General features: G+C 38.7%; 1 protein-coding gene across 1 annotated transcript in view; it reads left to right on the top strand.

The window, feature by feature from the left end:
- FREM2 (FRAS1 related extracellular matrix 2) overlaps positions 1-26,661 on the top strand; it is a 147,334-nt gene that overhangs the window by 114,746 nt on the left and 5,927 nt on the right. The window contains exons 9-18 of the mRNA XM_057707553.1: positions 1,244-1,441; positions 2,218-2,382; positions 3,324-3,506; positions 6,543-6,673; positions 8,364-8,522; positions 9,745-10,048; positions 10,865-10,996; positions 13,477-13,808; positions 23,326-23,518; positions 24,979-25,083. Coding sequence (XP_057563536.1) covers positions 1,244-1,441; positions 2,218-2,382; positions 3,324-3,506; positions 6,543-6,673; positions 8,364-8,522; positions 9,745-10,048; positions 10,865-10,996; positions 13,477-13,808; positions 23,326-23,518; positions 24,979-25,083 — 1,902 coding nt within the window. The remainder of the gene's footprint in view (positions 1-1,243; positions 1,442-2,217; positions 2,383-3,323; positions 3,507-6,542; positions 6,674-8,363; positions 8,523-9,744; positions 10,049-10,864; positions 10,997-13,476; positions 13,809-23,325; positions 23,519-24,978; positions 25,084-26,661) is intronic.

The raw sequence follows: 26,661 nt of genomic DNA, 5'->3' as shown, positions 1-26,661 counted from the left end.
TCTGGAGGCTAGGAGTCCAAGATCAAGGTATCAGCAGGATTGCTTCTTTCAAAGGGATGCGAGAGAATGATCGGTTCCAGCCCTCAGTCTTGGCTCATAGACGGCCGTCTTTTCCCTACGTGTCTTTACATCAGCTCCTGTGTGTATCTCTGCGTCCAAATTTCCCTTTTATATAAGGACGCCAGTCATATTGAATTAGAGCCCATCCTAATGACCTCATTTATACTTGATTAGCTCTGTAAAGCCCGTATCCCCACATGAGGTCACATTCTCAGGAATTGGGTGTTAGAACTTCAACCTGAGAATTGGGGGGGAGCAGGGAGAGGGACACAGTTTAACCCGTAATAATACCTTAGCTGACCACGACTTCCTTTCTCGTCCTGATTATTTTGATAGAAGTAAGCAGTCTCAGAAGAAAACCTGTAGTCATCCTCTCACATTAAAAAAAGAAAATGAGATTTTTATCAATATCTTAATTGTGTGTCAAGAATTCCCTCCCACAGATGGGTGGAACCACATGGGGTTGCACAAACCCTTGAGTATTAATGGTCTTTTTTTCCACTTCTCAACACAAGGCACTTTCTGTTATCTCCTTACACCCAGACACTCCTGAAATTCCCCTAATGATGTGCCACAAACACTGTTCTGAGCCAGCAAGCTTCTGGACACATGGCAGGGCTCTCTGACACGTCATCACAAGGGAATTCTGCATCATCTTCTGCCATCATGATCTTGACATTGCTTGGAGGAGTCTAACCTAAGGTCAATGAGACGTATAGTTCATTGACCCAGTATAGGTGTCACCTATATATTATATACTATATATAATATTGTAGTCATTGTCAGCTTTTCCAACATGGTCCGGGTAAATGATGCTTGTAATTATGTGCACAACACTTAATGTTATTCATATCAAAATATTCTGAGAAGCTCATGAGTAAGCAACGTATATTGATAGACATCTTAAAGTCCCTGGTTTTATCTACTTTCTCACATTTCTTTGCATCTCCCTACTGCATGAAACAGGCAGAGCAAAATTTCAAGGATAAGGAAATCAAAACACCGAGTTCAGTGATACGCTCAAGGCCAAAACACTGGCAAGTGACTGAGTGGAGACTGCCATCCAGTTCTTCTCTTTTCTGTTCCATTATTCTTCCCAGGAAACCATGTTTTCTGAAATGCCGTTTTCCGTACATTTCTGTTCACTTTGATCCATATGTTTATTTTCTTGTATTTCCTGCAGTGCCTAAAATGCAATTCAAAGAACAAGTATATACTGGCAATGAACATGATGGGCAGGTAGTTGCCACAATTCACAGGAGTGGAGATATCCACTGCAGGTCTTCAGTGAGATGCTATACGCGACAGGGGTCTGCACAAGTGATGATGGACTTTGAAGAACGCCCCAACACGGATACCTCCATCATCACATTCCTTCCTGGTACCTTTCAGCCTGAAATTTTTATTTGGAATTTGCGCACAGCAAGTTTTGGATGTGAAATATCTATCAAGGAAATACAAGTTCTTGGTTTCAAGAAGCTTATGACGTGGTTTAATATGCACTAAATGATAATAAAGTGAGGTAGATTTTAACAGGTTGAATGAATGTTCTTTTGGTTTCCATATCAACTTACTGATTGGTTTCTAGTGATGTGCTATGTTGTTTATTCAAAACTTATTCAGCAAATAATGGCATACCAAATGTATAGATTTCACAGTGCTGGGAAAGACAATGTTCAAATGACAGAAATGAAAGGAAATAGATATCATATTTTTAATATTCATCTAATGTCATAAAATATTTGATCGCTTTGATCCAATAGTTGTACAAGAAATATATACTGTGGTCAGATTAACAATGACCCACCAGTACAAGGTTGCTAAATTTGCTTCTTCCTGGTCATAATGTTGGAAATTTATAAACAAAATTGGCATTTGCTCTTTTTCCCTTTTTGGCTAAGATGAGTGACAGAACTTAAAGACAGACCTTAAAGAAATTTCCTGTACAAATAGGGGCCTGTCATTGCATATGTTCAAACCTTGTCATTCATTCAGCAAGTATTAATTGAAGGTTTATTACTTGCCAGACTCTGTACTTTACACTGTTGCTACAGCAGGGAAAAAAAGTAACATCCCTACCCTCATGGTTCTGGTTGCAGATGTATCCCTTATGGCCGAGGGGATGTGATTGACCTGCTGTCGTTATTATTGTTCCAGGTGAGACTGAAAAGCCTTGTATCCTTGAGCTGATGGATGACATACTGTACGAGGAGGTAGAGGAGCTCCGCCTGGTTCTTGGTACTCCACAGAGCAATTCTCCTTTTGGAGCTGCGGTTGGTGAACAGAATGAAACTCTGATAAGGATCAGAGATGATGCTGATAGTAAGAAGCCATTTCTTGTGCTCAGCTGTAAACTGGCAACTGAAATCCATCTGTGCTAAAGATTTAGGTGGTGCAAAAAATCACCCCCTCTTTCTGCCTAGGCTTTTTTGTTTGATTTTTGGGTTTGTTTGTTTGTTTTTCTGCCTAGGCGTTTAAAGTGATTGAGAAGTAGGAAAAAGACTAAGGCAAATGCAGAAAGAAATAAACCATTTAAACTGAAAGTTGATGTAGAAGAATATGGTTTATTCCTAAATGCTAAATCCCAAGTGTTCATATCTCCCCGCTCCTCCTCACGTACCCTTGGGTGCAGGTAGTCCTGGACCAACAATTTCCTCCTTCCCTTCCTACTCCCAGTGGCCCACTCCTGTCAAATTTTTGGCAAATAGGGACAGCTCATAGCACATGTTTTCTGGGGGCTGGTTAATTTCCAAGGAAGGAGCTGGGCCACACACGCTCAGTTTCTCATGACACACTCACCAGTGATATTGAGTGAGAGGCCAGAGGCAAGGTAAGAATACAGTAAGTCCCCTACACACAAACCTTCAAGTTGCGATCTTTCAAAGATGCGAACATACCCCTAGATGCCAGCTGTTGTACTGTACTACTGTACTTTTCAAGGTACGCTACTGTAAGATTAAAAATGTTTTCTTTATTTTTTTGTGGTTTTTTTTAAGTATTATTTGTGTAAAAAGTATTATAAACTTATTACAGTATAGTATGATATAGCCAATTGTGTTAGTTGGGTACCTAGGCTAACTTGGTTGGACTTATGGAGAAATTGGACTTAACGAACGTGCTCTCAGAACAGATCTCGCTCTTATGTAGAGGAGTTACTGTCTAATATAATTAAGCTCCTCCCACATGGGACAAAAAAGACATTAGAAATGGAGAAAAAGCTTTCCCTTTCCAATTTAATTTGTCTGTGTTTCTCCCTGTTTTAGAGACAATTATTAAATTTGGAGAAACCAAATTTAGCGTCAGTGAACCCAAAGAGCTGGGACAGTCAGTGGTTATAAAAATTCCAGTGATTCGCCAAGGAGACACTTCAAAGGTTTCCATTGTAAGAGTTCACACCAAGGACGGCTCAGCCACCTCTGGAGAGGACTATTACCCTGTGTCGGAAGGTAAGGGGGCTCCCAGGCCTCTGTCCAGGTGGTGTGTGCTCACGCTATGTTCGTGTTTGGTGCCCTTGAGGAAACGAAGAGAAATATCCATCCAACTGAAGTACAAAAGCACATGCTCCTTTAAATCCATCTCCTTCAGGAAAACAAAGTCAATGGAATTTATTTTCAAGAGTTTCCTTTTTGACTTACAGAGTGTATGTGTTAGGACTTAAGGGAAATTTGAGGAAAGGTGCTAGATGACCTGTTTGGAGTCTACTTTAATTTTCAATGGGCTTCACTTTCATTGTGGCAATTTGATGTTAAATAACTTTCCTGAATATTCTGTTACATTGAAAATGTTCATGATAGCCAAGTGGACAGTCTTTTTTAGTTTATAGAACACCAACAATCCAAAACTTCAAGCTAGAAAATTGTGTGTTGATGGAAGGCAGTAAAAGGGGGACGGATTACCAACCACAGAGACCATATCTGTGGGCCTTAGGAGCTCATTATGAATACATTTCATACATCCTTCTCCTTCTTCAGACTTTCAGATCATTTCAACATTTACTTTTATGAGTATAAAACAAATCAGTTCTTCTGTCTCGTGTTCTCTCTCTCTGCAGATTATCTGCTGGTAAAATAGACATAAATTGATGTCCAAATTGTTTGCGAGTTATTTGGAGTTGTATTTATCCAACTCCAACTGTATTTTTTTTCTTGTTTCCTACCTCCTACTGCCAATAGTTTTTGATGATCATAGACTACAGGCATTCATCTTGATCTGCCAGCTTGAGAACAAAGTTGATTAAGTGACTGATAGGTATTACTGGATCAGGAATAGAGTTAATGAGAAAGTAGGGAAAAATAGCATCTTCTACAAAGCAGTGTGTATTTTCTTTGGTAACATATGGTAAAAGGTTGACGAGCTACTATAGAGCTTCAACGTTATCCTCATATTATTTTCTATGTAAAGAATGATAATATATTTGAAATAAAGCATATAAAACCCAAAATGAGAGGGGAAAACTGATCAGCTACTAAATTATACAATCTAAAATAAGTATTTCTAAAATGAGCACATTTTACATGAAGGAAACACCTTCTAAATATGGATGAAATGACCTTTAACAGAAAGTGTTTTTCTTAGAAAGAAAACAATTCTTTTTTCTAAAACAGAAAGAAAATTATGTGTACATAGTAGACTGACAAATGAAGTCAGAGAAAAATTAAATAACACAATTAATCTGTATCTCTTTCATCCTATAAAGGTCATCCTGTTGTGTGTGAACGTTTATAAGAAAAATTTAATAATCTTTCCTGAAATATATTTCTCCTTTTATGGTACAAATTGATGTCAGTCCTTTACAACAAACAAAAAAAATAAATATAGAATAAACGTTGAAATGTTTTTGTGTTAAAAATGTCTATAAAGTGGCCGATAAAGAGTATAAAGTGAGGAAACAACTATCATCTAGCACATATACTGTAGGGAAACAATATTTAAGCATTTAAAATAGATACTCAAGTTTTCAACTCCTTAAAAACTGGGTTTATATGATCCAGAGGGTTACAAAACTCAAATGCTTACAAGGCTAAGACAGGCAACAAAAATGAGTGGAGCAAGGGAAGTGTGAGGGAAAGAGGGTGTGATGGACATGTCCTTCAACTGGAAAGTCCATTCCCTGCTGAGAAAGACTGGTACTGTCATAGCCAGCTGCCTGTTGCCAGGCAGAAAAGTGCCAAAGATCTGAAAAAAATCTGTATTTTCCTATGAAATCCCCAGATGTTTAAGGGTTAGAAACTAACTTTTCATTGCAACATCACCCAGGTCAAACCAAACAAATTGGTGACCTGGAATTGATCAGCTATCTTCATCCTCTGAAACAAGACCCACAAGCCCTCTTTGGGTGTAAGAAATCTAAGGCTAATGGTCTGAAAGAGCAGGCTAAGATTAATGTGGAAAATGGCTGTACCCAGAAATAGAACTAATTTTCAAGATAAGTCTGCCTTACTAATTCAGTTTTAAAGAAAAAAAAATCTTTTTCATAGTTGACGGAAGTAGGAAAAGAAAAATACATTGGAGACACATTTTCTTCTGTCACATTTTAAAGGATTTCTTAATTTAGAATTAAAATGATTGAATACCACAGTTACATCAGAAAACAGCATCTGTTATCTTCTCTGATTGGAAAGATTGTGCATTATATTCTTTATTTCCTCTTCTGAACCAGTTTCTCAAAAGGCATTGTAAAACTAACAAAATTGTTTATCCAAGTTTGGTCAGCTGCTTATTCATGCATTCAATAAAATCAATTAATTTAAACATTTTAAGAATTTTAGAATGCATGGTTAAAAAAGGATTATCATTATTGGCTTTAATTTTCATGACAACAAAGGAATTGTTTTTCGTGAGGAGGGACGGGGTAAGAGAAAAAATGCCAATAACATTTTTCTAAAAGAAATGTTCTGAATTTCCAAGATTAATATCAACAACCAAGAGAAGTTTTTTTACAATGTAATTTGACATGCTACTAAAAATTTCAACAATTTTATGTCCAGCTCTCCTAGATATTTACATAATGAAAATACTATTCACACTCAATAATACCCGATCATATTTTTGACTTATGTCCCATTGGTTTAGAAGTTCTGGGAAATGAGAGGTGCGTCTGTCTGGTTGTGTCCCCGTATTAGAACTGTTGATTGTTCATCCCATAGCTCAGCAGGTTTTCAAACTGTGGGTCAATAAATTAATTTAGTAGTAATTAATTTAGTAGTAATTATTCTAATCACTAACTATGATCAGCATTTTCTTCTGGATAAGATGGAGTGAAATAGAAAAAAGATTAGAGTGCAGTGCATATGGTAAGAATAGGTGATGTTTTAAAATTTTTTATCCCATCTTATTCCCACTCATGTATGCACACACACACATACACAAACATACTGGGCCACAATATAAATTTCTCATTGTGGGTCACTGTCAAAGAAGCTTAACAAAAACTTCTCATATTCCTGTGTAAAAGATTTAAACCTGTGATTTTGCATTTGTAGAAATTGAGTTTAAGGGGGGAGAGACCCAGCACATTGTTGAAATTGAAGTAATATTCGATGGCGTAAGAGAGATGAGAGAGGCCTTCACTGTCCACCTAAAACCGGATGAAAATATGATAGCAGAGACTCAGGTAAGTAATAAAATATGGATATAAACTCGTGGCCAGCATTTTATCAGGGAAAATGCATGTAAGCATCACAAAGTGTACAGTTAAGTAATGGACTTTATACACCTTTATATAAAGAAGATGCACATAATCCCTTTTCACCTCCTAAATAAATTTTGTTTCCATCGGAAAACTAGAATCAAGAAATTCCTCGTTCCGTGGCGGTCCAGTGGTTAGGACTCCACGTTTTCACTGCCGAGAGCCCGGGTTCAATCCCTGGTCAGGGAACTAAGATCCTGCAAGCTGCACAGCGCAGGCAAAGAGAAGAAAAAAAAAAATTCCTGTCTCTTTCTTGAAAAATCATGTTTGTAGAAAGTCAAGGACTAGAGTCTCTGAGTCCCACGTCAGTCCAGTTACCCTTCCCATTTCTGTCAATATGATTGAATCTGGGATTAACCTCCGGAGAGAAAGCATAGTCTCAGCAAAAGATGATACTATTAATTTACTGCCATGACTCATTAAAACACACTTTTTAACCCACAAAACAGTTTGCTAACCCTCAGAATTCCCACCTGCTCATTGTAACTTTATTAAATTGATGTCCAGAGCCTCAGTGACCCAAATGATTCTGTCCTAACACTTCTTTTCTATGTTTAATTTATATTGTGTCATCAACCTGATTTTCTTCAAGATAAACGTAATTTCCATAGAATTTTGACCTTTAAACCTAATTGTTAAAGCTAAATGATTTAAGGAACGGACCAGTGTTTATAATATCTGTGCTTACATTTACTCTATTTCTTTTATTGTTTCCCTATTAGTATGAGATCAAATTGGGGAAATTTTTTTCCTTAAGTACAGGTATTTTTAATATTTTATAATCTTTACTACTTGATGGTATTTACAGTGCCTCGGGGTTTTTTTCAAGTCATATTTAAAATTCAAGAAGTAGAGGCCGAAAGTCTTTTAAAAATATATTTTATAAGTCTTGATCACATAAGAAATGTCTTTAATATTTTTGGAGCATTAAAACTCTTTTGAGTAAGAGGAACAGAGATTCACTCAAATCACTTCAAGTGATCAAAGCCTCTTTTAAGAAGACACACGTAAATGTAGGCCTGGAAACTGTGATGTAAGATCGGATATTGGAAGGTGATTCGGAAGTAAAAGGCAGGGTGTCCTTGTCACCCTATCAGCAGCAGATGTTCACAGGTTCCTCTTCTGTCTGTGACTCAACTTCTCCCTCTGCTGTGTTTCAGGCTTCTGCTCATCTAAAGCTGCACTTTTCACCTGACATCCACTTCGGCAGGGTCTGTGCTGTCACATGACCCCTAGAATCTGCCTTCTACCCCGTTGACTTTCAGCTTTCCTCCCACTATTAACTAATTGACTTTGTCAAAGATCTCCCACTTTACAACCCCAGGGTAGATTTAGCTACTGTCTTCACAATGTGGAGAGAAAACTACAGCCCAGATACTTTGTGGACCGCTAGCCAACCCAGGCTGCCCTGGGCTCAGGTACCCTCCCTGGTATGTGCCAGGGTCATTAGGAAAAAACCACACAGGGCATGTCGCACTGCAGAGGCTCTGGGTGTGACAGTTCTTATTATAATGAAGCCATGGACTTGCTAAGCATTTTGAGTATTGTTCTGCACAATAGAAGCACCAGGAGTCTAATATTTCAATGATCACAGATAATTATCTTTTCCTTCTAGGCGACCAAAGCCATTGTGTATATAGAAGAAATGAACAGCATGGCAGATGTCACTTTTCCTTCTGTCCCTCAAATTGTGTCCTTACTGATGTATGATGACACTTCCAGAGCCAAAGAGAGTGCTGGGCCTGTGTCTGGTTATCCTGTCATCTGTATCACAGTGAGTAGGACGTTGAGGAAAATTGTAAAATAATGAAAATAATTATGAACATTAACCAACGTAGTACGGGCTTTGTCATGATGAAATAAAAGTGGGGAAAACTGCAGGATTTAATCTTTGAACTTTGGAAAGGAAAATATTAATCAAGTAAAGCTCTCATTTTTCTTCCTTCATCCAACAAAGGTTTACTAATTCATGTACACACAGTGCGTTATCGCATATTATCTCAGGGTTTGTCACTGAGAGAAAAATAAATAAAATTTGAACTCTACTCTCAACGAATTTAAAAATAAGGGAGAGAAAAATGTTTAAGAATCAGTCACGCTTACTATAAGGCATGATGTGGTCATTATGATACAAACTAGGAGATAGAATAGCAGCTCCACCTGTGAGGGAAGGTTTGGGATGGTCCGAGGAAAACGTCAATAGTTTGAGTCACATAAGGAATCGTCATTCCAGGATAAAGTGGTTACATTACAGATGGCATATTATCATGACTTTTCTAGTCACCTTCTCTTAGGTATAAATTATAAGCTCCTTGTGAGCAAAACCTGGGACACAGTTATTCTTACATCGCAATATCCCTGGTATAATGACCTACATGTAACAGGTATACAATAAATGTTTATTGGATTAGCAAGGCAGAAATATAATGTGGTGCAAGTTACAGAGGTCTTGAAATGTTATAGTAAGGAATGTGGACTTCATTTATTGGATAGCGGGGAGCTTTTTAGAACCCCTGAGAAGAGGGGTTGTGTTGGAGTGTTACCATGGCAGCAGTGGTCACCTGACTAGAAAGGCCCTGAATTACAAGTGATGCTGGGAATGGGAAGAAAGGGATCAACTTAAGAGACATTACACACGAAAAGTCAACCAAGTTTACTGACCCACTGGACACAGCGGGCAAAATAAGAGAGAGGAGGAAGAGAGGGAGAGAGAAAAAAAAAGGACAATTTGACAACTCTGAGGATTTGAGAGATGATGAAATGGGTAACACTTTGACTCGTATCAAGTTAAAGGTGGAAAAACCCAATAAGCTGTTTGAAATGCAGGATTAGAGTTCATGAAAGCTAGCATCGCTAGGAATAGGAATTTGAAAGTTGCATGAATAACATAGCAATGGAAAAAAAGTAGCAGTGAAAACACTAAGGTAGGGAGAACTTTTAATAATTTCCACCTTGTTCTATATTGTGGCCCTAATACAGTTATTTGTTTCCCACAGGCTTGCAACCCTAAATATTCAGACTATGACAAAACAGGCTCCATTTGTGCAAGCGAGAACATCAATGACACTCTGACTCGGTACCGATGGCTGATCAGCGCACCCGCTGGCCCCGACGGGGTGACCAGCCCCATGAGAGAAGTGGACTTTGACACCTTTTTCACCTCATCTAAGATGATCACTTTAGACTCCATATACTTCCAGCCTGGCTCTAGGGTGCAGTGCGCGGCCCGGGCTGTGAATGCTGACGGCAGTGAAGGCTTGGAGCTGATGAGCCCTATTGTCACCATCGGCAGAGAAGAAGGTAGTGCCTGGCCCTTTGCATATAAAGGTTGCTGGGGTACCATGGAATGTTATAAATGTCTAATTTCTAGTTATTCATTCCTCCAAATGCCCCATGTATTCTGTAATACTCTATAAGTATTTTTAAATGATAATCTATATTCACAAAAAGATTTATTAGAAAACAAATATTTATTCATTTTGTATTTTTCGATCGCCACACATATGTCAGGCTTTTTGCTGTGATATGAAAAATAAAGCAGGATTCCTGCCTTCCAGGAGTTCACTCTCAAATTGAAAACACAGACACAGTTTAGTCTGGACAGGACACAGAAGTGCAAGGGTAGTAGTGATGAGTTCTAGCCTGAGTGGATCAGAAACAGTTTCATCAAAGAGAAGATGCTTAAGCTGAGTCTTGAAAACAGTAGGGGGAAAAAAAGCATGAGCGGAGACTGGTAGAAGCATGAGAAAACATGGGACATTCTGGAAACTATAAGCAGAGAAATGGGGCAGGATGTGAGGGAGGGAAGGGAGATCAGGAGATGAAGTAGATGGCACGCGAGGGTCAGATCTGGACAGGGTGGCTCATGTGTGATGCCAAGTCACTCCCAGCTGGCTGTTGGATGAGCAGGAGTTTTCTGGGGCAGCAGGAGAAGGACAGTCCAGGGAGAGAAGTGTGTAAAGTGTCCATACCTTGTTATTACAGCAATGCCTTGGTCCACAGAGAATTTTAAAGTATTGATACATAGAAAAATAGTAGCGCCTATTAAAATATATATATACTTTAGGTGTTGTCTATTATCTTCTTTTAGCATAAATGTCTTCATTTTGCCTTGAGGTCTTTGTCAGCCCCGCGTGCCAGGGATAGTGGGAGCGGAGCCCTTCTCTGCTAAATTGCGCTACACAGGCCCCGAGGACCCAGAGTATGCAAACCTCATCAAGCTCACTGTCACGATGCCCCACATAGACGGTAGGTGAATTCGGTAAGCAAATGCGTGGAGGTGGTTTGGGCTTCTCTTTACCTAGTTTGGTTTACTGAATACTGGCAGACCTCATTTGACTGCACTTCCATGGTACTGCACTTTTTTACAAATTGAAGGTTGGTGGTACCCTGCTTCCAACAACTCTATCAGTGCCATTTTTCCTACAGCATCTGCTCACTTCATGTTTCTGTGTCACGTTTTCATAGTTCTCTCAATATTTCAAACCTTCCACCAGCAAAAAGATTATAACTCCTTCAAAGATCAGGTGATGTTTGGCATTTTTCAACAATAAAGTATTTTTTAATGAAGGTGTGTATGTTGCTTTTTAGACATGATGCTATTGTACACGCTATAGACTACAGTTTAGTTTGAATAATTTTATTTGCACTGGGAAACAAAGTTCATGTGACTCACTTTATTACAATATTCACTTTATTGTGGTCTGAAACCCAACCTGCAATCTCTCTGAGGTCTGCCTGTACTCTGCATAACCAAGCATACAATAAATGCTCAATTGGCAACTTAAGCTTCAAGTCCTGCTTCTTTTGAGTGTTTCTGCTTTCTTTCTTCCCAGTTTTTTTTTTTTTTTCAAGTCTGACAATTTTGGCATTCTTTAAAATTAGATCAATTTCGTACGTGTCGCAACCCAGTGAAACAAAACTTTGGTTCACGTGCTATCTTTTATGAAGTGGCGCAGTGTACCTTCAGAACTCTTGAACTTGGACTTACGGTAAAGCAATTCGGTATCTCAATCCCTGCCTTCAACACCTATTTGCTTTTTCATAGCTGGAGTCTCGTAAATCTCTCCCAATATTTATTGCAACAACTAAGACATTTCCTAGACATTAAAATAAGATTTTAAAAAATGCAACTAACAATGTTAAATTTTGTGTCCGTTTTCTCTGGATAGGAAGTGTGGTCAGAATTTCTGAGTCAGTGACTTTATCCATACTTGGTAAAACATTTCTCCAGGTCTAGAAGACATTTTCAAGTTCTATTCTTCTTAATTCGCTTTCTACCTGAAGTATATTAATATTAATTTTATTGTTTGGTATGTTAGTTATATTTTAAGTACCTAAAGGAGAGGAAGCTTTAGGCAATATTAGGAACTACAAGGTAGCATGTATCTGTCCAAGGACATAATTCCGCTTTGTCTGCTTATTACAAACCCAAATTTGTTCTAGTGGAGTAGGTGGACAGAAATCTGCACGTCCTTATTTTACAGTGTAATGTTGGGTTCATGTTTGACCACCTTACCTTTAGACCCACGTGGGAGCTGTAACTAAGCCATACAGAGGGCGGAAGGGACCATGAGGGAAGGGCAGACCTATAACAGTTGTTCCTAATAACAAAGACCGGTCCCTCGTGCTTCTCCTTCCTAGAGCTTGACTTGGCAGTTTTTGAAACACTCGATAGCTGTAGCTCTGCAGAAGCTGGCCAGTTCTTTTGTGGGGACAGAGTTTTGCTCTGGGAGAATCTAAGACGGGGAGGTAGAAAAGATTCCAGGAGAAAACCTCTTTTGTAGTCCTTTTTGCTGCATGGCTTATGCCAGGGCTCAACCAACTACATCCCGTGGGCTGGATCCAGGCTGCTGCCTGTTTTTGTATGGTCCGCAAGCTAAGAATGGGTTTTACATTTTTAAATGTTTGGAAGAAACCAAAAGAAGAATGTTTCCTGGCACATGAAAATTATATAAAACTCTAATCTATTGGCCGTGATAAATTCTTCTTGCTCACAGTTATGTGAATTCCTTTACAAATCATCTGTGTCAGCTTTGGCTCTGCAACGGCAGCTTTGAGCAGTTACAACAGAGACCTTATGGCCCACAAATCCTAAAATATTTACAATTTGGCTCTTTACAATAGAAGTTTGCCAACTCTTAGCCTATACCACATAGTGGTAGTTTTCAAACTTTCTGGTCTTCGGACACCCTCAAAATTATTTATGGCCACAAAGACCCTTTAATGTTAACTATTTATTTATTTATTTATTCATTCATTTAAAAATAACAAGAATAAATCCATTACATGTTAACACGAAAAACATACATTTAAGAAAAAGAACTATAATTTAGAAAGCAAAATGGAAAATGGCATTGTTTCACATTTTTGAAAATACTTTTAGTGTCGGGCTTAATAAAAGACAGCTGAATTCTCACATCTGCTTCTGCATTCAATCTATTGCAATATATGATTTATTTTCGACTCTGAACAACTCCCCTGTACACTACTGAGAAAATAAATGTAGAAAAGTCAAATAATATTTTAGAGTCATGAAAATAGCTTTAACACTACCGATCTCCTGAAAAATTCTTAGGATCGTCAGGGGTCCTAAGACACCACTTTTATAATCACTGCTCTGCAGTATTTTATGACACTTGTCTTCTCAAGAGATAAAGAGATTCTAAAGAGTTCAAAGCCCTTTGCTCTTGGTGGAAATGGTAACTGACTGCAAACATCCCTTGCAGGCATGCTCCCTGTGATCTCCACCAAGGAGCTCTCCAACTTTGAGCTCACCCTCAGCCCTGATGGTACACGAGTTGGAAACCACAAGTGCTCCAATCTCCTGGATTATACCGAAGTCAAGACCCACCACGGCTTCTTGACTGATGCTACCAAAAATCCAGAGATAATTGGAGAGACGTATCCTTACCAGTACAGCTCTTCTATCAGAGGTTCCAATACCTTACGCTTCTACCGAAACCTGAACCTAGAGGCATGCTTATGGGAGTTTGTTAGCTACTATGATATGTCAGAGCTGCTCACGGACTGTGGAGGCACCATTGGTACTGATGGACAGGTATGGATTTTTAACATCTGAGCTTTGGTCACTGGATAAACCAGTTGGTTTTATTCAGTTAAGTAGACTTGAAATAAATTCCGGCTCCAGTCTTCCATCTTGGTGACGTTGGTTATTAGGCACAAGAAAGAGCAGATAATTGGCATGAGTGGTATGAAAATCCTTGTCTATTTCCAGAACAAAGTGTCAAAATCTATGTATTTTTTAGCAGTGGGTCAATAACATCATCTTTGTATTGCAAGGACACCATATAATGAGGCTGTAAGCTCCAAATCCACTCTGATATTAGAAAACTCCAAACAATAATTTCTCTTCAAAGGATAATTTTCATTTCTTGTGTTATGTACAGATGCCTGTGATGCATCGTGAATCATCTAAAATGAGGGACCTCAGGGTCAGTCTGGTTTTTCTCCCTCCTTACTCTCTTCTTTCCCCACCTTCTTTCTCTCCTTCTACCCCATTTCTCCTCCTTTTTGTTTCTAATTTTCTCCCATTTTCCTCCCTATCTGGTTCATTTCTCCATCACTAACATAGCCAAAAGCATTTTCATTTAAAGCTTATTGTTATTTGTACTCTACAATTACTGATTCCTTCTCATACTACACAGGCAGACATTCATACATAAAATACACACACACACACCCCCATACACAGAATCCCTGCCCCAGTCACCAAGATCATCATCAACAAACTTGTTAAAATGATGGTGAGGGACTTCCTAGGTGGCGCAGTGGTTAAGAATCTGACTGCCGATGCAGGGGACACAGGTTCAAGCCCTGGTCTGGGAAGATCCCACATGCCATGGAGCAACTAAGCCCGTGCAGCACAGCTATTGAGCCTGTGCTCTAGAGCCCGTGAGCCACAACTATTGAGCCCGTGTGCTGCAACTACTGAAGCCCAAGCACCTAGAGCCTGTGATCCAAAACAAGAGAAGCCACTGCAATGAGGATCCCACGCACTGCAATGAAGAGTAGCCCCTACTCTCCACAATTAGTGAAAGCCCGTGTGCAGCAATGAAGACCCAATGCAGTCAGCAAATAAATTAATTTTTAAAAAATGATGGTGAAGCAAGGTCTCCATTAGCAGTTATAATAAAGGATCTAAAATGTGTAGGCTGTAGCTTAGATTTGTAATGAGTATTTGAATTAAAAGCCATGTTTTGCCCTACCTGGACTAAAACAAAGAATTTATTTAAGTAGACTGATAAGATTAAGATATTGAATGGTACCCGGAAGATATCTTGTCTTTCAAGATTTAGCTGAGGTGAGGCTGGATTATTTTTTCTGTGCTATATTCCTATAAAACAAGCAGTAATAAGAGAAAAGTAGACAATAACTGTCAGTTTAATTCCAGAGCAAAGCTGTAAATCTGGACCAGTTCTGCTGGTGTTGATGTCGAATGACCATGCATTATGTCTGGGGACTATTGAACTCCAAGGTAGTGAGACTTTACCTCGACCTCCTCTAACAGCAACAAAATATCCAGAAACTTGCATGAATTACTAAAAATCCCAGGTAAAAACACCAACAGGAAGACAGTGTGGAACAGTGGAAAGAGACTGCACATTGGAATCAAACAGATGCAGACCTAAATTTGGCTCTGACGTTCTCTAGCTACATCTTTTTGGGCAGGTTACTAAACCCTCATAAGTGTTACCTCTTCAAGTCCCTCTTCCCCACCCTGGCTTTGCCATCTGGAAGAAATGTGAAAGAAAAAAAGTCTTTTTCCCAAAATAAAGACTCATATTAACACATCTACTTCAGCCTTTTCCTTTATAGGGCAAATATTCCATTCCTTTGGCTGTTCCTCCCAGAGCCTGTTTTCAATCCATTATTAAATCATTCCTGTTTTCCTTCTGGATGCTCTTCTCTCAGGGTCTTGCTGAAGTCACCCGCTATATTGGCATAAGGAAAATGGGACATAGTCATAGGATTATATTATAGTTCTGGTTCTCCTTTGTTAAAAAGCACTTCGTCCCATGGAGCTTCTCTGTGGATCTTGTCTAGTCTATGGTTGCTTTTAAATTTCAAGAATGTTTTCTGTCTTCTCTGCAAAATGGCAGTACTTTTCTACCTTTTATACATGCAACCAAGACAGGTTTCCCTAGTGAAAACCCTGCACTTATCCTTCTTAAACCTTATCCTATTATATCTGCCCACTTCTCCAGTGTATCTAGGGCATTTTGAATGCAAATCCTGCCCTCTGATCTGTTCCCCTCTCCAGCCAATCCTCACTCTAAAATGCTCAGCTAAACTAATTTTACTTTGCTGGAGTTTAAAAATCACAGTTCCTCGATTTAATTAGTTCAGCATTTTTTTTCTTCTCATTACCACCGCTAACTTGAAAAGTTATGACCCTGCTTCCGTAGTTGTTCACTCCACCAGGTGAAAACTGGCAATTGCAGGTTTCCGTGAAGTTTCACCTGCCTGAAAGATCTGTGTTATATAATACTTAGGGAGAAGAGAGAGTTCAATATAAGAATTATCGAACCAACCAGCTCTTAACTGGCTTGTGTTACCTTCTGGAGTAAGTTGGCCGGCTGGTTGTGTGAGTTTCTTCTGAAAGGATTTTTCTGCTCTCACTTTGTTGAAAATAAATTTAATAACATAACCACGATGATCAACATGACAGAGGTGACCAGACTCAGTGTCAATTATTGAAATTTCAGGATCTTGTGACAAAATGCTAAAAGCCTCGGTGTAAACTAAATTGCAATACAATCTAATAAAACGTGTTACTTCCTCTCTTAGAGTGAAGCTCAGAGATGGCTATCTCGATTTTCCCCTGCTTTCTTGGGTCTGAACTTCTGCTTTAGTTATTGAGATATTCTCCTATATCCTCACCTCCCCTGACACGTACATTATTTAAATGTAGGTGAGGGAGAAGAAAATATATTTTAAAGTAAAGGAAATATAACTCTTTGAGATATTTTCTTAATATTCCTCATTAGTTTTAGGTTCTAGAGAAAACATCTAATAATATTACTACTAATAATAATAACAGTAATAGCTAACATTTATTTAATGTTTGCTATATGGCTGTCATCATGTGTAAGTACTTTACGTATTTCCACTAATTCTGTCCTCACAGCAACACTATAAGACAAATGCGAATTTTGACCCCATTTTTGGAGATGCTGAAACAAAGAGAATTCAAATAACTTGTCCTAATGCAATTCGATTGTAAGCCTGTGCTCCTAACCACCTCATGATACTTACCTGGACATTTAATTGAGTGAATTAAATGTCATTTAATTGGGTGAATGTGAGGGACGGTTATGGTCACAGATGAATCTCAAGAAAGGCAAATAAACTTTTTCCTCTGTTCTTGGTACCAGAACAGAAATAGCCCCAGGTCTATTTGTCCTCTGCCAATTCCACACCCCATGGCCAAGCAGCTAATAGATGTGCCTTTCCCTCTTCTGGTCCTTTTCTAGACTTGCCACCTTGGATCAAGGTAATCGCTATGCAAACAGATTTTACTAACGGGTAATTGCTTCTGCCAGGAACAGTATGATGACAGCCCGATTTTTATCTTTAGTGTTGTTAGTAATGAAAGCTGCTGCCTGGAAATAGTGCCAGGTCCCTGCATTTTCTCTGTGATTAAAAAATTGTTTCTAGCACACGCTTAAAGGTTTCTGCCATCTCTAACCTCCCATATTCAAATTATTTAACTTAGGAGAGAGAGTCGCCAAACTGAAGAGATCACCTGAAATAGCCAAGGTAGTTATCTGTTAACAGCAAGGTAGTTATCTGTTAACGTTTTATTAAGTTTTATGCAGTTTGACTACAACCAGCTTTAGCTGACATGAAGACCAGTTCTGCTTCTTTCATCTTATATATTGCCCATTCATTCATTAAGGAAATGTTCAATGAACACCTACTCTGTGCCAGGGACCATACAGGTACCCACTGAGGACACCAGAAACAGACCTTAAACTTCTTCCAAGTAGAGTTATAGGAGTCAAATCCTCACTCTTAGAGAAGTTAACAATTTTATTTGCCAAAAAAAAAGAAACTTGCAATTTCTCTAATGATTCTAAAATCCTTAATAGTTTCTAAAATGTAAAAGCAGATAAATAGCAGGAAAGGAACATAGAGATAAATAAAATATAACTTATTCTGCTTCACCTTTTTGTGTGACCTGTGTTTTAAAAATAAAATTTGTTTGGGTACACAATGAAAAATACTTATGATGCAGAATACTTATTAAAGTTAAACTAAGTTTTTTAACTGTTGGATATTTTTGGTGATTTTTCTCTTGAAAACAGCTTCTCTTAAAACTAAAAGACTTCAGTTCATTCCACCTTTCATCAGCCTGGCCGTCAGCTGATGGCCAGGTCAGAATCTTAACTCTCACCTTGTTAGGTAAACAGCAACTGATAATATCATTCAAGGAGCATGAACGAGTTACAGAAATTCAACCTCAATCAAACAAAATTGTAATTTACTCATGAGAAAACAGTATGATTTTGGAAAAGTATACATATTTTTTCTTAGTTCCTTGGTTAGTGGAATAATTTTCTTTTTTATTAAAAAAAAAACTATGTGTTTGATTGAGAAACACAGACCTTTGGGGCTAGAATATCTCTTTCCATTCCATTATTTCGCACTTAGTACACTGATTTACTCTATTTTTTTTACACGTAAGCCACTCTAAATCATTTTCTAAGACATAGCAAGAAGAATCCAAAATGTATACTTTCATGAAGTATGTTGCTTCCTGTTTTGTCAAATTTGTCAATATTTTTAATGATGTAGGTTTTTTGGTTAATGAAAGTAACGATATTACCATGGAAACCTGGGAAACTAAAAAAGTGTAGAAGAGAAATCACTCATTATCCCACTATCACTGTACACAGTCATATTTTCTAGTCTCTTTTCGATACACATACACATTTTTAATAGTAGCAGCATAGTATTATCGATACCATTTTGCATATTACTTTTTAACTTCACATATTGAGATCCTTTCCCATGACAAGGAAAATTCTTCACATACATGATTTTTGATTACTATGTATTTCATCTTGTTGGTGTGTCATCATAATTATTTAACTATTCTTCTATTATTGGTCCTTTAGATTATTTATAATTCTATATTGTAAACACCCCATCGAGTTGTCCTTAATCCTAAAGAATTTGTGGATCCACATTGACTCTCCCTGTCTAAGGTCCCTCATGCATCTCTGATACCACAGTCCTTCAGAAAGACTTGTAATTGGAAAGAAGCCAACGTCTCCTTCCAAATGTTCTTGAATGCGTAGACTGCTATTACTCAGAGACCTTGGCTAAGAATTCTAACTTGTTAAAAGTGTCCTCCATTGAGTTGCTGAGTACGCACTTTATTGAGACTTCAGGCTATTGAGATCTATGAGCCTTCTTTACACATTCACAAACACCACTGTCTTAATGATGTAGTCATATATCTGGCAACAAAAGCAGCAACTGTGAAAGAAATTCCAACCAGTGGGAAATCCCCACCAGTGGTTGTCCTCGGATAAGATTCTAACAGCTCTGGCTCAGTTTTCAATCTTTGAAGTAAGCACAGATCACATATCCTGCATGAAATAGGGTAGACACATGACTGTCAAATATTTTTAAATGGTTGCTGTTTTCAGTATCTGTGGTCTAATGGAAAGACTTTGGGTAAAAAGTATAATTTGTTCTGTCCAATATGGTAGCCATTAGCCATGTGTAGCCACTGAGCATTCAAAATGAGGCTAGTTGAGTTGAGATGTGCTACACATGTCAAATACATACCAGATTTCAAAGACTCAGTACCAAAAAAAGAGTGTAATATTGCATTAAAATTATTTTATATTGATGGGACATTAAAATATTAAAATTGGTTTCACATGTTTCTCTTTACTTTTTGAAATGTGGCTCCTGGAAGATTTAAAATTACATGCTCACATTATAATCCCTTTGACTAGTGCTGGTCTAGATACTTGAGCATTAGTCCTGAATGTACTGAATAATCTTGGACAAGCCAATTACCTTTTTGTGGCTTAAGTTCAACACATGTCAAAGAGTGCCTTGCTCAAGTGAAAGCCACAAAGGAACAAAAGAAATCTCGATTAGTCTTTATAAGTATTGATATATTGCCTACATCTATAAGAATTTTAAAATATCAATAAGGTATGTAAATTGAATAGCTTTAGCTATATGCCCAAATTTTCCTCAGCAATCATTTCTACCTTAGGCAACATTACGAATATAATATTTTTTTGATGTACTCATCTTTCTTCCTATTCTTCCCCTTTTCTACCATCTGACACAGATCAGCAGACTTCCTTTGTCCCTTCAACAGGCAACATCTCCCCAAATACAAACTTGCTGCCTGTCATTAGTCACTTACTAGTAGTGGTAGACATTTATATCAGTGTGGTACCTTTCACAGGGCATTTGCATTTTACCCTTCCCCTTTAAATATGGGATTTAAAGTATTGTTTGCCTTTGTTGAAGAAACTTCAAACATCAATAAGGACGTGTAAACTCACTCATCACGTCCCAGTCTCTCATTTTTTTTTATAAATTTATTTATTTATGTATTTTATTGGCAGTGTTGGGTCTTTTTTTTGCTGTGTGCAGGCTTTCTCTAGTTGCGGTGAGTGGGGGCTACTCTTTGCTGTGGTGCGTGGGCTCCTCATGGCCGTGGCTTCTCTTGTTGCCGAGCACAGGCTCTAGACGCGGGGTCTTCAGTAGTTGCAGCACATGGGCTCAATAGTTGTGGCTCACAGGCTCTAAAGAGCAGGCTCAATAGTTGTGGCGCACGGGCTTAGTTGCTCCGCGGCATGTGGGAATCTTCCTGGACCAGGGCTCGAACCCGTGCGCCCTGTATCAGCAGGCGGATTCTAAACCACTGCGCCACCTAGCAAGCCCCACAGTTTCTTTAAGAGCAGTACACCAGACAATATATATTTCTCTCTGCATGAACAAATACCTTTAAAAGTCCTATGGTACAGGCTGAAAGAAAATTAAGCCTTCATTAAGATGGCATCTAAAGGTTAGATTGATTGCATTGCATTCTTCAGTTTTACAGGAACGAACAGGTAAGTGACCTGGGTGATCCACCTAGTTCCATTTAGGCTCCAATTCCTTTAGACAGAGATTCTAAGCAGACAAGAAGACCTGGCCGTGGAGAACAAGAAAATGCAATAAGATGCTGATTGCATGTCCAGAAATGATCAAACTCTAGTTTACCATGAGAATCAAATGAAATCAAATAAGAGTTAGTTAGGGAGCCATACACCAAGTTACTTGTTCCTGACACGTGGATGTGAATAAGTCCTCTCCAAAACAGCACACTCAGTAACAGTTGACGGACAGATTGTAATGTTGGCAAAGTTATTCTTAGCACTCAGAAAGTTTAATTGGAAATCTATATCTACAGCCTATTTTTTTAATGAGTGTTTATTAAAATCACAGGATAAAATAGTCATCTTAATTACCAGTGGCATATAGATTGGCAATCACTCTCCATTACACTGTCAGGGTGTTAAAACTGCACTTCATGATCAATTGCTCAATGACTGCAACAATAGCTACCCTTAGAAAATACTATCTCTAAGGACTTCAATGGCAAAGGCCCCTCTCCTGCTGGCCAGGTTAGCAGATAACGAGGACTGTTAGCCACTACACAGCTGAGGAGCAAATAATTTGCTTCATGGATGGTTTTCTTTTGATATATTTTTGTTGGTGATTCAGGTTGTCATTTTGTGATTTGAGAGTTTAGTTTTAACTCCACAACAGAGTGATAAGTGAGAGTTATGATATTTTAAATTATTCAGTAACTCACGTGTGTGTTTCCTGTTGCCGGCTCGGGGTGGAAGGAGAAATAGATGGATGAGAAAACCCAACTTGAACTTGCAAGCAGTATGATCTGACCTAAGCCCGTGCCCTCTTGTGTAAAGGAAGATAGTTGTATTTTCCCTGCTGTTCTGCAGAGCTATTCTGAGAATTAAGGATGATAACCTTTGTTAGGTGATCTTAAGACCATCCTCAGCTTGGTATGGAATATGAGAAAGTGTGAAAGAGTAGAAAACGCGTGGACCAAAGGCTGGGGTCTATTATTGGCAGGGCTACTCCAGAGAAAGTGGGAAATTTTTGTGAGAAATTTGCTTTGTTTCTTTGAGTCTTAACTGTCCTCTCTCTCTCTTTCTATCCTCATCTCTTTATCCATTCATTCAATCATCCACACATACGTATAAATATAAGTATGGGGGAGAATAAAGATATTGAGCAGCTTTATTTGTGAACCTAACACCATGTCTGAAAAGCGGTAGGTGCTCAACAAATAATTATTAGTTTATCCTTCATGACCCCAATCCACCTGCAAAATACAAAAGAAGAAAGTATAAATTGTAAGCAAGACACTTCAACTAATTATTTTTGAGACATCTTAAATATTACATGTCACTACTAAATATGTGACTACTAAATGTCACTACTAAAGACGTTTGCTTCCAGGTCTTTCCTGCTTTATTCCTTCTTGCTCTATATAATACTTTGAAAGTACCTTATAGCAGTGTCATTCATAATAGCCAAAATCTGGAAATAAACCAAATGTTCATCGACTGATGAATGGGTAAATAAAATGTGGTATGTGCAGGCAATGGGGTGCTATTCAGTAATAAGAGTATTGAAACATGCTACACTGTGGATGAACCTTGAAAACACTATGCTAAGTGAAGGAAGCCTGTCACAAAAGACCATATGTTGTGTGATTCCATTTATATAAAATGTTCAGAATAGGCAAACGCATAGAGACAGAAAGTAGGCTAGTGCTTGCCAGCGACTGGGGAGAGAGGATGGAATAAAGGGATGACTGCTACTGCAGGGGTCCCCAACCCCCGGGAGCAGTCCGAGGCCTGTTAGAAACCGGAGCTCACATCAGAAGGTGAGAGGCCGGCGAGCAAGCGAAGCTCCGTCTGCCGCTCCCCATCACCCCCATCGTTCGCATTACCCCCGGAACCACTCCCCAAACCCTCTCACCCCCGGCTGTGGAAAAACTGTCTTCCATGAAACTGGTCCCTCGTGCCAAAAAGGTTGGGGACCACTGTGCTGGTGGATATGGGATTCCTTTTAGAAGTGATGAAAATGTCCTAAAGTTGATTGTGGTGAACGTTGCACAACCCCTTGAATATATTAAATAGCATCGATTTGTCCACTTTAAATAGGCGAGCTGTATGGTATGTGAAGTGTAGCTTAATAAAGCTGCTTAATAAGACAAAAAGGACTGTTTAAGTATAATATGCTCAGAATCATGTAATTTATTGTAAAGATTTCTGCTGCCTATCCTTTGTTGCAAAGGAAGGCAGTAGAGTAACAACTACTTAATTGCTCCACAATTAAGTGAGGGGGACAGTAGTGTTGTAAATGCTGTCATTTCCTTTCCTCAGTGATTAACTCAAAAGCTTCAGTTCAGTGAAAGGAGAAAATGGCTTGTACAAAAATCAAGCTCGTTTAATTAACAACACTGAGTCATGTTGACAGATATTATGTTATTGTTTTAGGTCCTAAACCTGGTGCAGTCCTATGTGACTCTTCGAGTCCCTCTGTATGTTTCCTACGTGTTCCATTCGCCCGTCGGGGCAGGAGGCTGGCAGCATTTCGACTTGAAGTCAGAGCTCCGTCTGACTTTCGTGTATGACACTGCCATCTTGTGGACCGATGGAATTGGCAGCCCCCCAGAAGCCGAACTCCAAGGTGAGTTTACAGAGACTTGCAATAAACTAGTTTTCTTACCTGTTTGAGGGACTTCAGAGAATTTTTCACTGCGGCTGAAAATAATAGAAGCGACTTTCAATGTGTTTTATTTTTATAGTCAGTATTTTAAAATAATGTCATTTCTGTCGTGGGCAAACTATTTTAACTAAATTATATCAATATCTCAAAATTTGCATAATATGTGACTATTAAATATAATGTCCATTTCAGGTATTAATCATTCATGTGTTTCTCAACACAACCTATACATCTCTATAGGTTTTAGAAAATGGGTAGAGGAAGTTCCAACGTAAGGCATAAACCCAAGAGAAAAAGTTACACTTTTTTGTTTCTGAAAATGGGAGGTGGCATTTTGAAGCCCAGTGTAAATTGTGTCCTGGGTTCTAGTTCTGGGTCTACAGCAAAGTAGCTGTGTGATCTGAAACATATTGCTTGACCTTCAGCACACAATTTCTTATGAAAGACAGGCTAGACTTCTAATATTCTTCCAGTTTAAAAATTCTGTTATTCTGTAATACTTTAGCTGAGTGTCTTGGAACAGTGGTGGTGCATGCCACTCACAGCTGGGCCCTCAAAGCACCTGCATAACTTCATTTCAATCTCAATGTGAGAATCATATTTCAAAGTCCATAAGCATAAAGATAATTCATCCACTAGTAGAATTAGTGCTTTTTCTTTTTAGGCACCTATTGCTGTTCTGGTTGCATGCGTGTCTGACCGTCATGACTTTTTATGAGCCAGAAGGAAAATAGTGTTGATAGGGCATCTCAAAATCTATTGTCTGAAATAGATTCAAATTAACTTAAAGCTATGTGAAAGGTACTATGATCACCCTAAGTAATCCTTCTAGATCATTTGAAATGCTTTAATTCCATAGCTTGCTTTAGAAATTGTATATTTAAGTGCATCTAAATGCAAATGCATCTCTTGGTTCTTAGCTTCTACATAAGGATCTCATGTTTCCTTCTTATACCTGGAGCCAAATGTGGTCAACTTGCTAAATTTCTTGGGAAAGTTTTAGAGTTTTCATTAAGCCTATAACATTTGGAATTATTCTGAAGAACACAAAGCAGTTGCCACCTGTATGTCCAAATCTTCAAAATTTGACCAGTTCATCCTGTCTCTCAATTTACAGCTTAATTTCTGAAGACTAAAGCTTTCAAAATATCTTGGCCTATCGTAATCACTCTGTATATTTCACATGGACCTCATTCATGTGACCTCTATTTTGCCTGCCTTCTAGACACCTTGTCTTGTTAGAAAAAAAAAAAAAAAAAGAACATTTCTGCCTCTCTGATGACTCAGAATTTTTGTTCTAATACCCTTTGGCTAGAATGCTTAAAGATGAAAGGAACCTGAATCTGGTTTTGGAAGAAATCCCATACGTTAGGAGTCCCTGGTCGCCAGTATTCCCACTCTTTTGTCCCATTCCATCACAGGTTCTCTCTACCCAACCAGCATGCGCATCGGTGAAGAGGGGCGTTTGGTCGTGAACTTCAAGACGGAGGCTCAGTTCCATGGCTTGTTTGTGCTCTCACATCCCGGTAAGCCCCATTACCCATAAAGAGCTGCTCCCCACACAACAAGGATATAGTTTTTCCATATCTGCATGTTTCAACATGCTTCCCTTTGAGCTCTGAAGCCCTTAATTTCAAGTGGAATCGTGTATGTGCACATGTCTACATGAGGGCTTGATCACTGTTCAGCTACGTCTGATAAGCGACAAAATCATCACTGTAGGCATTCAGAGGAAATACCAGATGGTTAAAGTAAATTTAAAAGAAAACTCTACTAGGAGGTCCCTGGTGGCCTAGTGGTTAGGAGTCCGGGCTTTTGCTGCCGTGGCCCAGGTTCAATCCCTGGTCGGGGGACTAAGATCCCGCAAGCTGCACTGCATGGGCAAAAGAATAAATAAATTAAATAAAATAAACAAAACTCTACTGAATTAATTTTAAGAGGAGTTTTCTTTTAGGTAGAGAGCATAGCCACGGCATTCCCATTCTCTACTTCAAATGCATTGTCCATACTTTGCATTTTAGGTTATTTGTTCAGCAAGTACAACTTTTCTAGGTACTGTAAGAAACCTTTATAATGGAGACATAAGTGCCACTTCACTATTATACTTAAGTTTCAGACATGTTCACTAATAATCTGAAGTATTAGCTGTGTAATTTTTTTACTTTGATGGATTGGGCTGTGAATATTAATAATGTGGCAGTCACTAAGGTCCCATGTCTGAGCTTTTGTTAAAAATTTCATTTCATTAGAAATAATTTTTTAGGGCTCCTCTGGTGGCACAGTGGTTAAGAATCTGCCTGCCAATGCAGGGGACACAGGTTCTGTCCCTGGTCCGGGAAGATCCCACATGCCACTGAGCAACCATGCACCACAACTACGGAGTCTGTGCTCTAGAGCCCTCGAGTCACAGCTACTGAGCCTCCATGCTATAACTACTGAAGCCTGAGAGCCTAGAGCCCGTGCTCTGCAATAAGAGAAGCCCTCGCACCACAACGAAGAGTAGCCCCCACTTGCCGCAACTAGGGAAAGCCTGCACATAGCAACGAAGACCCAACACAGCCAAAAATTAATTAATTTATTAATTAATTAAGAAAAGAAGTAATTTTTATTTGACTTCACGTTAGTAAACTGGTTTGCATGTTTTACTGGTGTGCCAACTCATGTCAGATTGGAAGGGAAAAATAGTTCGTGCAGTCTTCTGTGTCCTTCCTTTTTCCTGGGTCTGAGCTCTAAACAAAGGAGAGAATAAGGCTGAAAATTCAGGAAGTGAAAGACGGTTCACTTTGTATTTCTGAGTCTGAGCTCTGGAATACAGAACCAAAAAGAATCATTTTGCTTTATTGTAATTGACTGTTCTGAAAAATGAGGATTTCCAGTTCCCTTCCACGTGTCTACCTTTCTAATAAACTGAGTCTTTGTTTAGATAGGATTGAGGCGATCTAATTAAAATTAGACTCCATTTATAAATTGGGTTTGCCCGGCTCTGTGGATATGAATAGACTGAGGTTCAGTTCATAGCTTCAGTGCACAATGAATGCATTCACTTCAGCCTTTATTGAACGGCTGGGCCTCCCTGGAAAGTAGCCCTGAAGTATTTGAGCATT

Source organism: Hippopotamus amphibius, chromosome 14 (assembly GCF_030028045.1).
Source record: "Hippopotamus amphibius kiboko isolate mHipAmp2 chromosome 14, mHipAmp2.hap2, whole genome shotgun sequence".
Classification (NCBI taxonomy): Eukaryota; Metazoa; Chordata; class Mammalia; order Artiodactyla; family Hippopotamidae; genus Hippopotamus; species Hippopotamus amphibius.
Note: the sequence above shows the minus strand (reverse complement) of the source record. Positions and strands in the feature narration are given on the sequence as shown.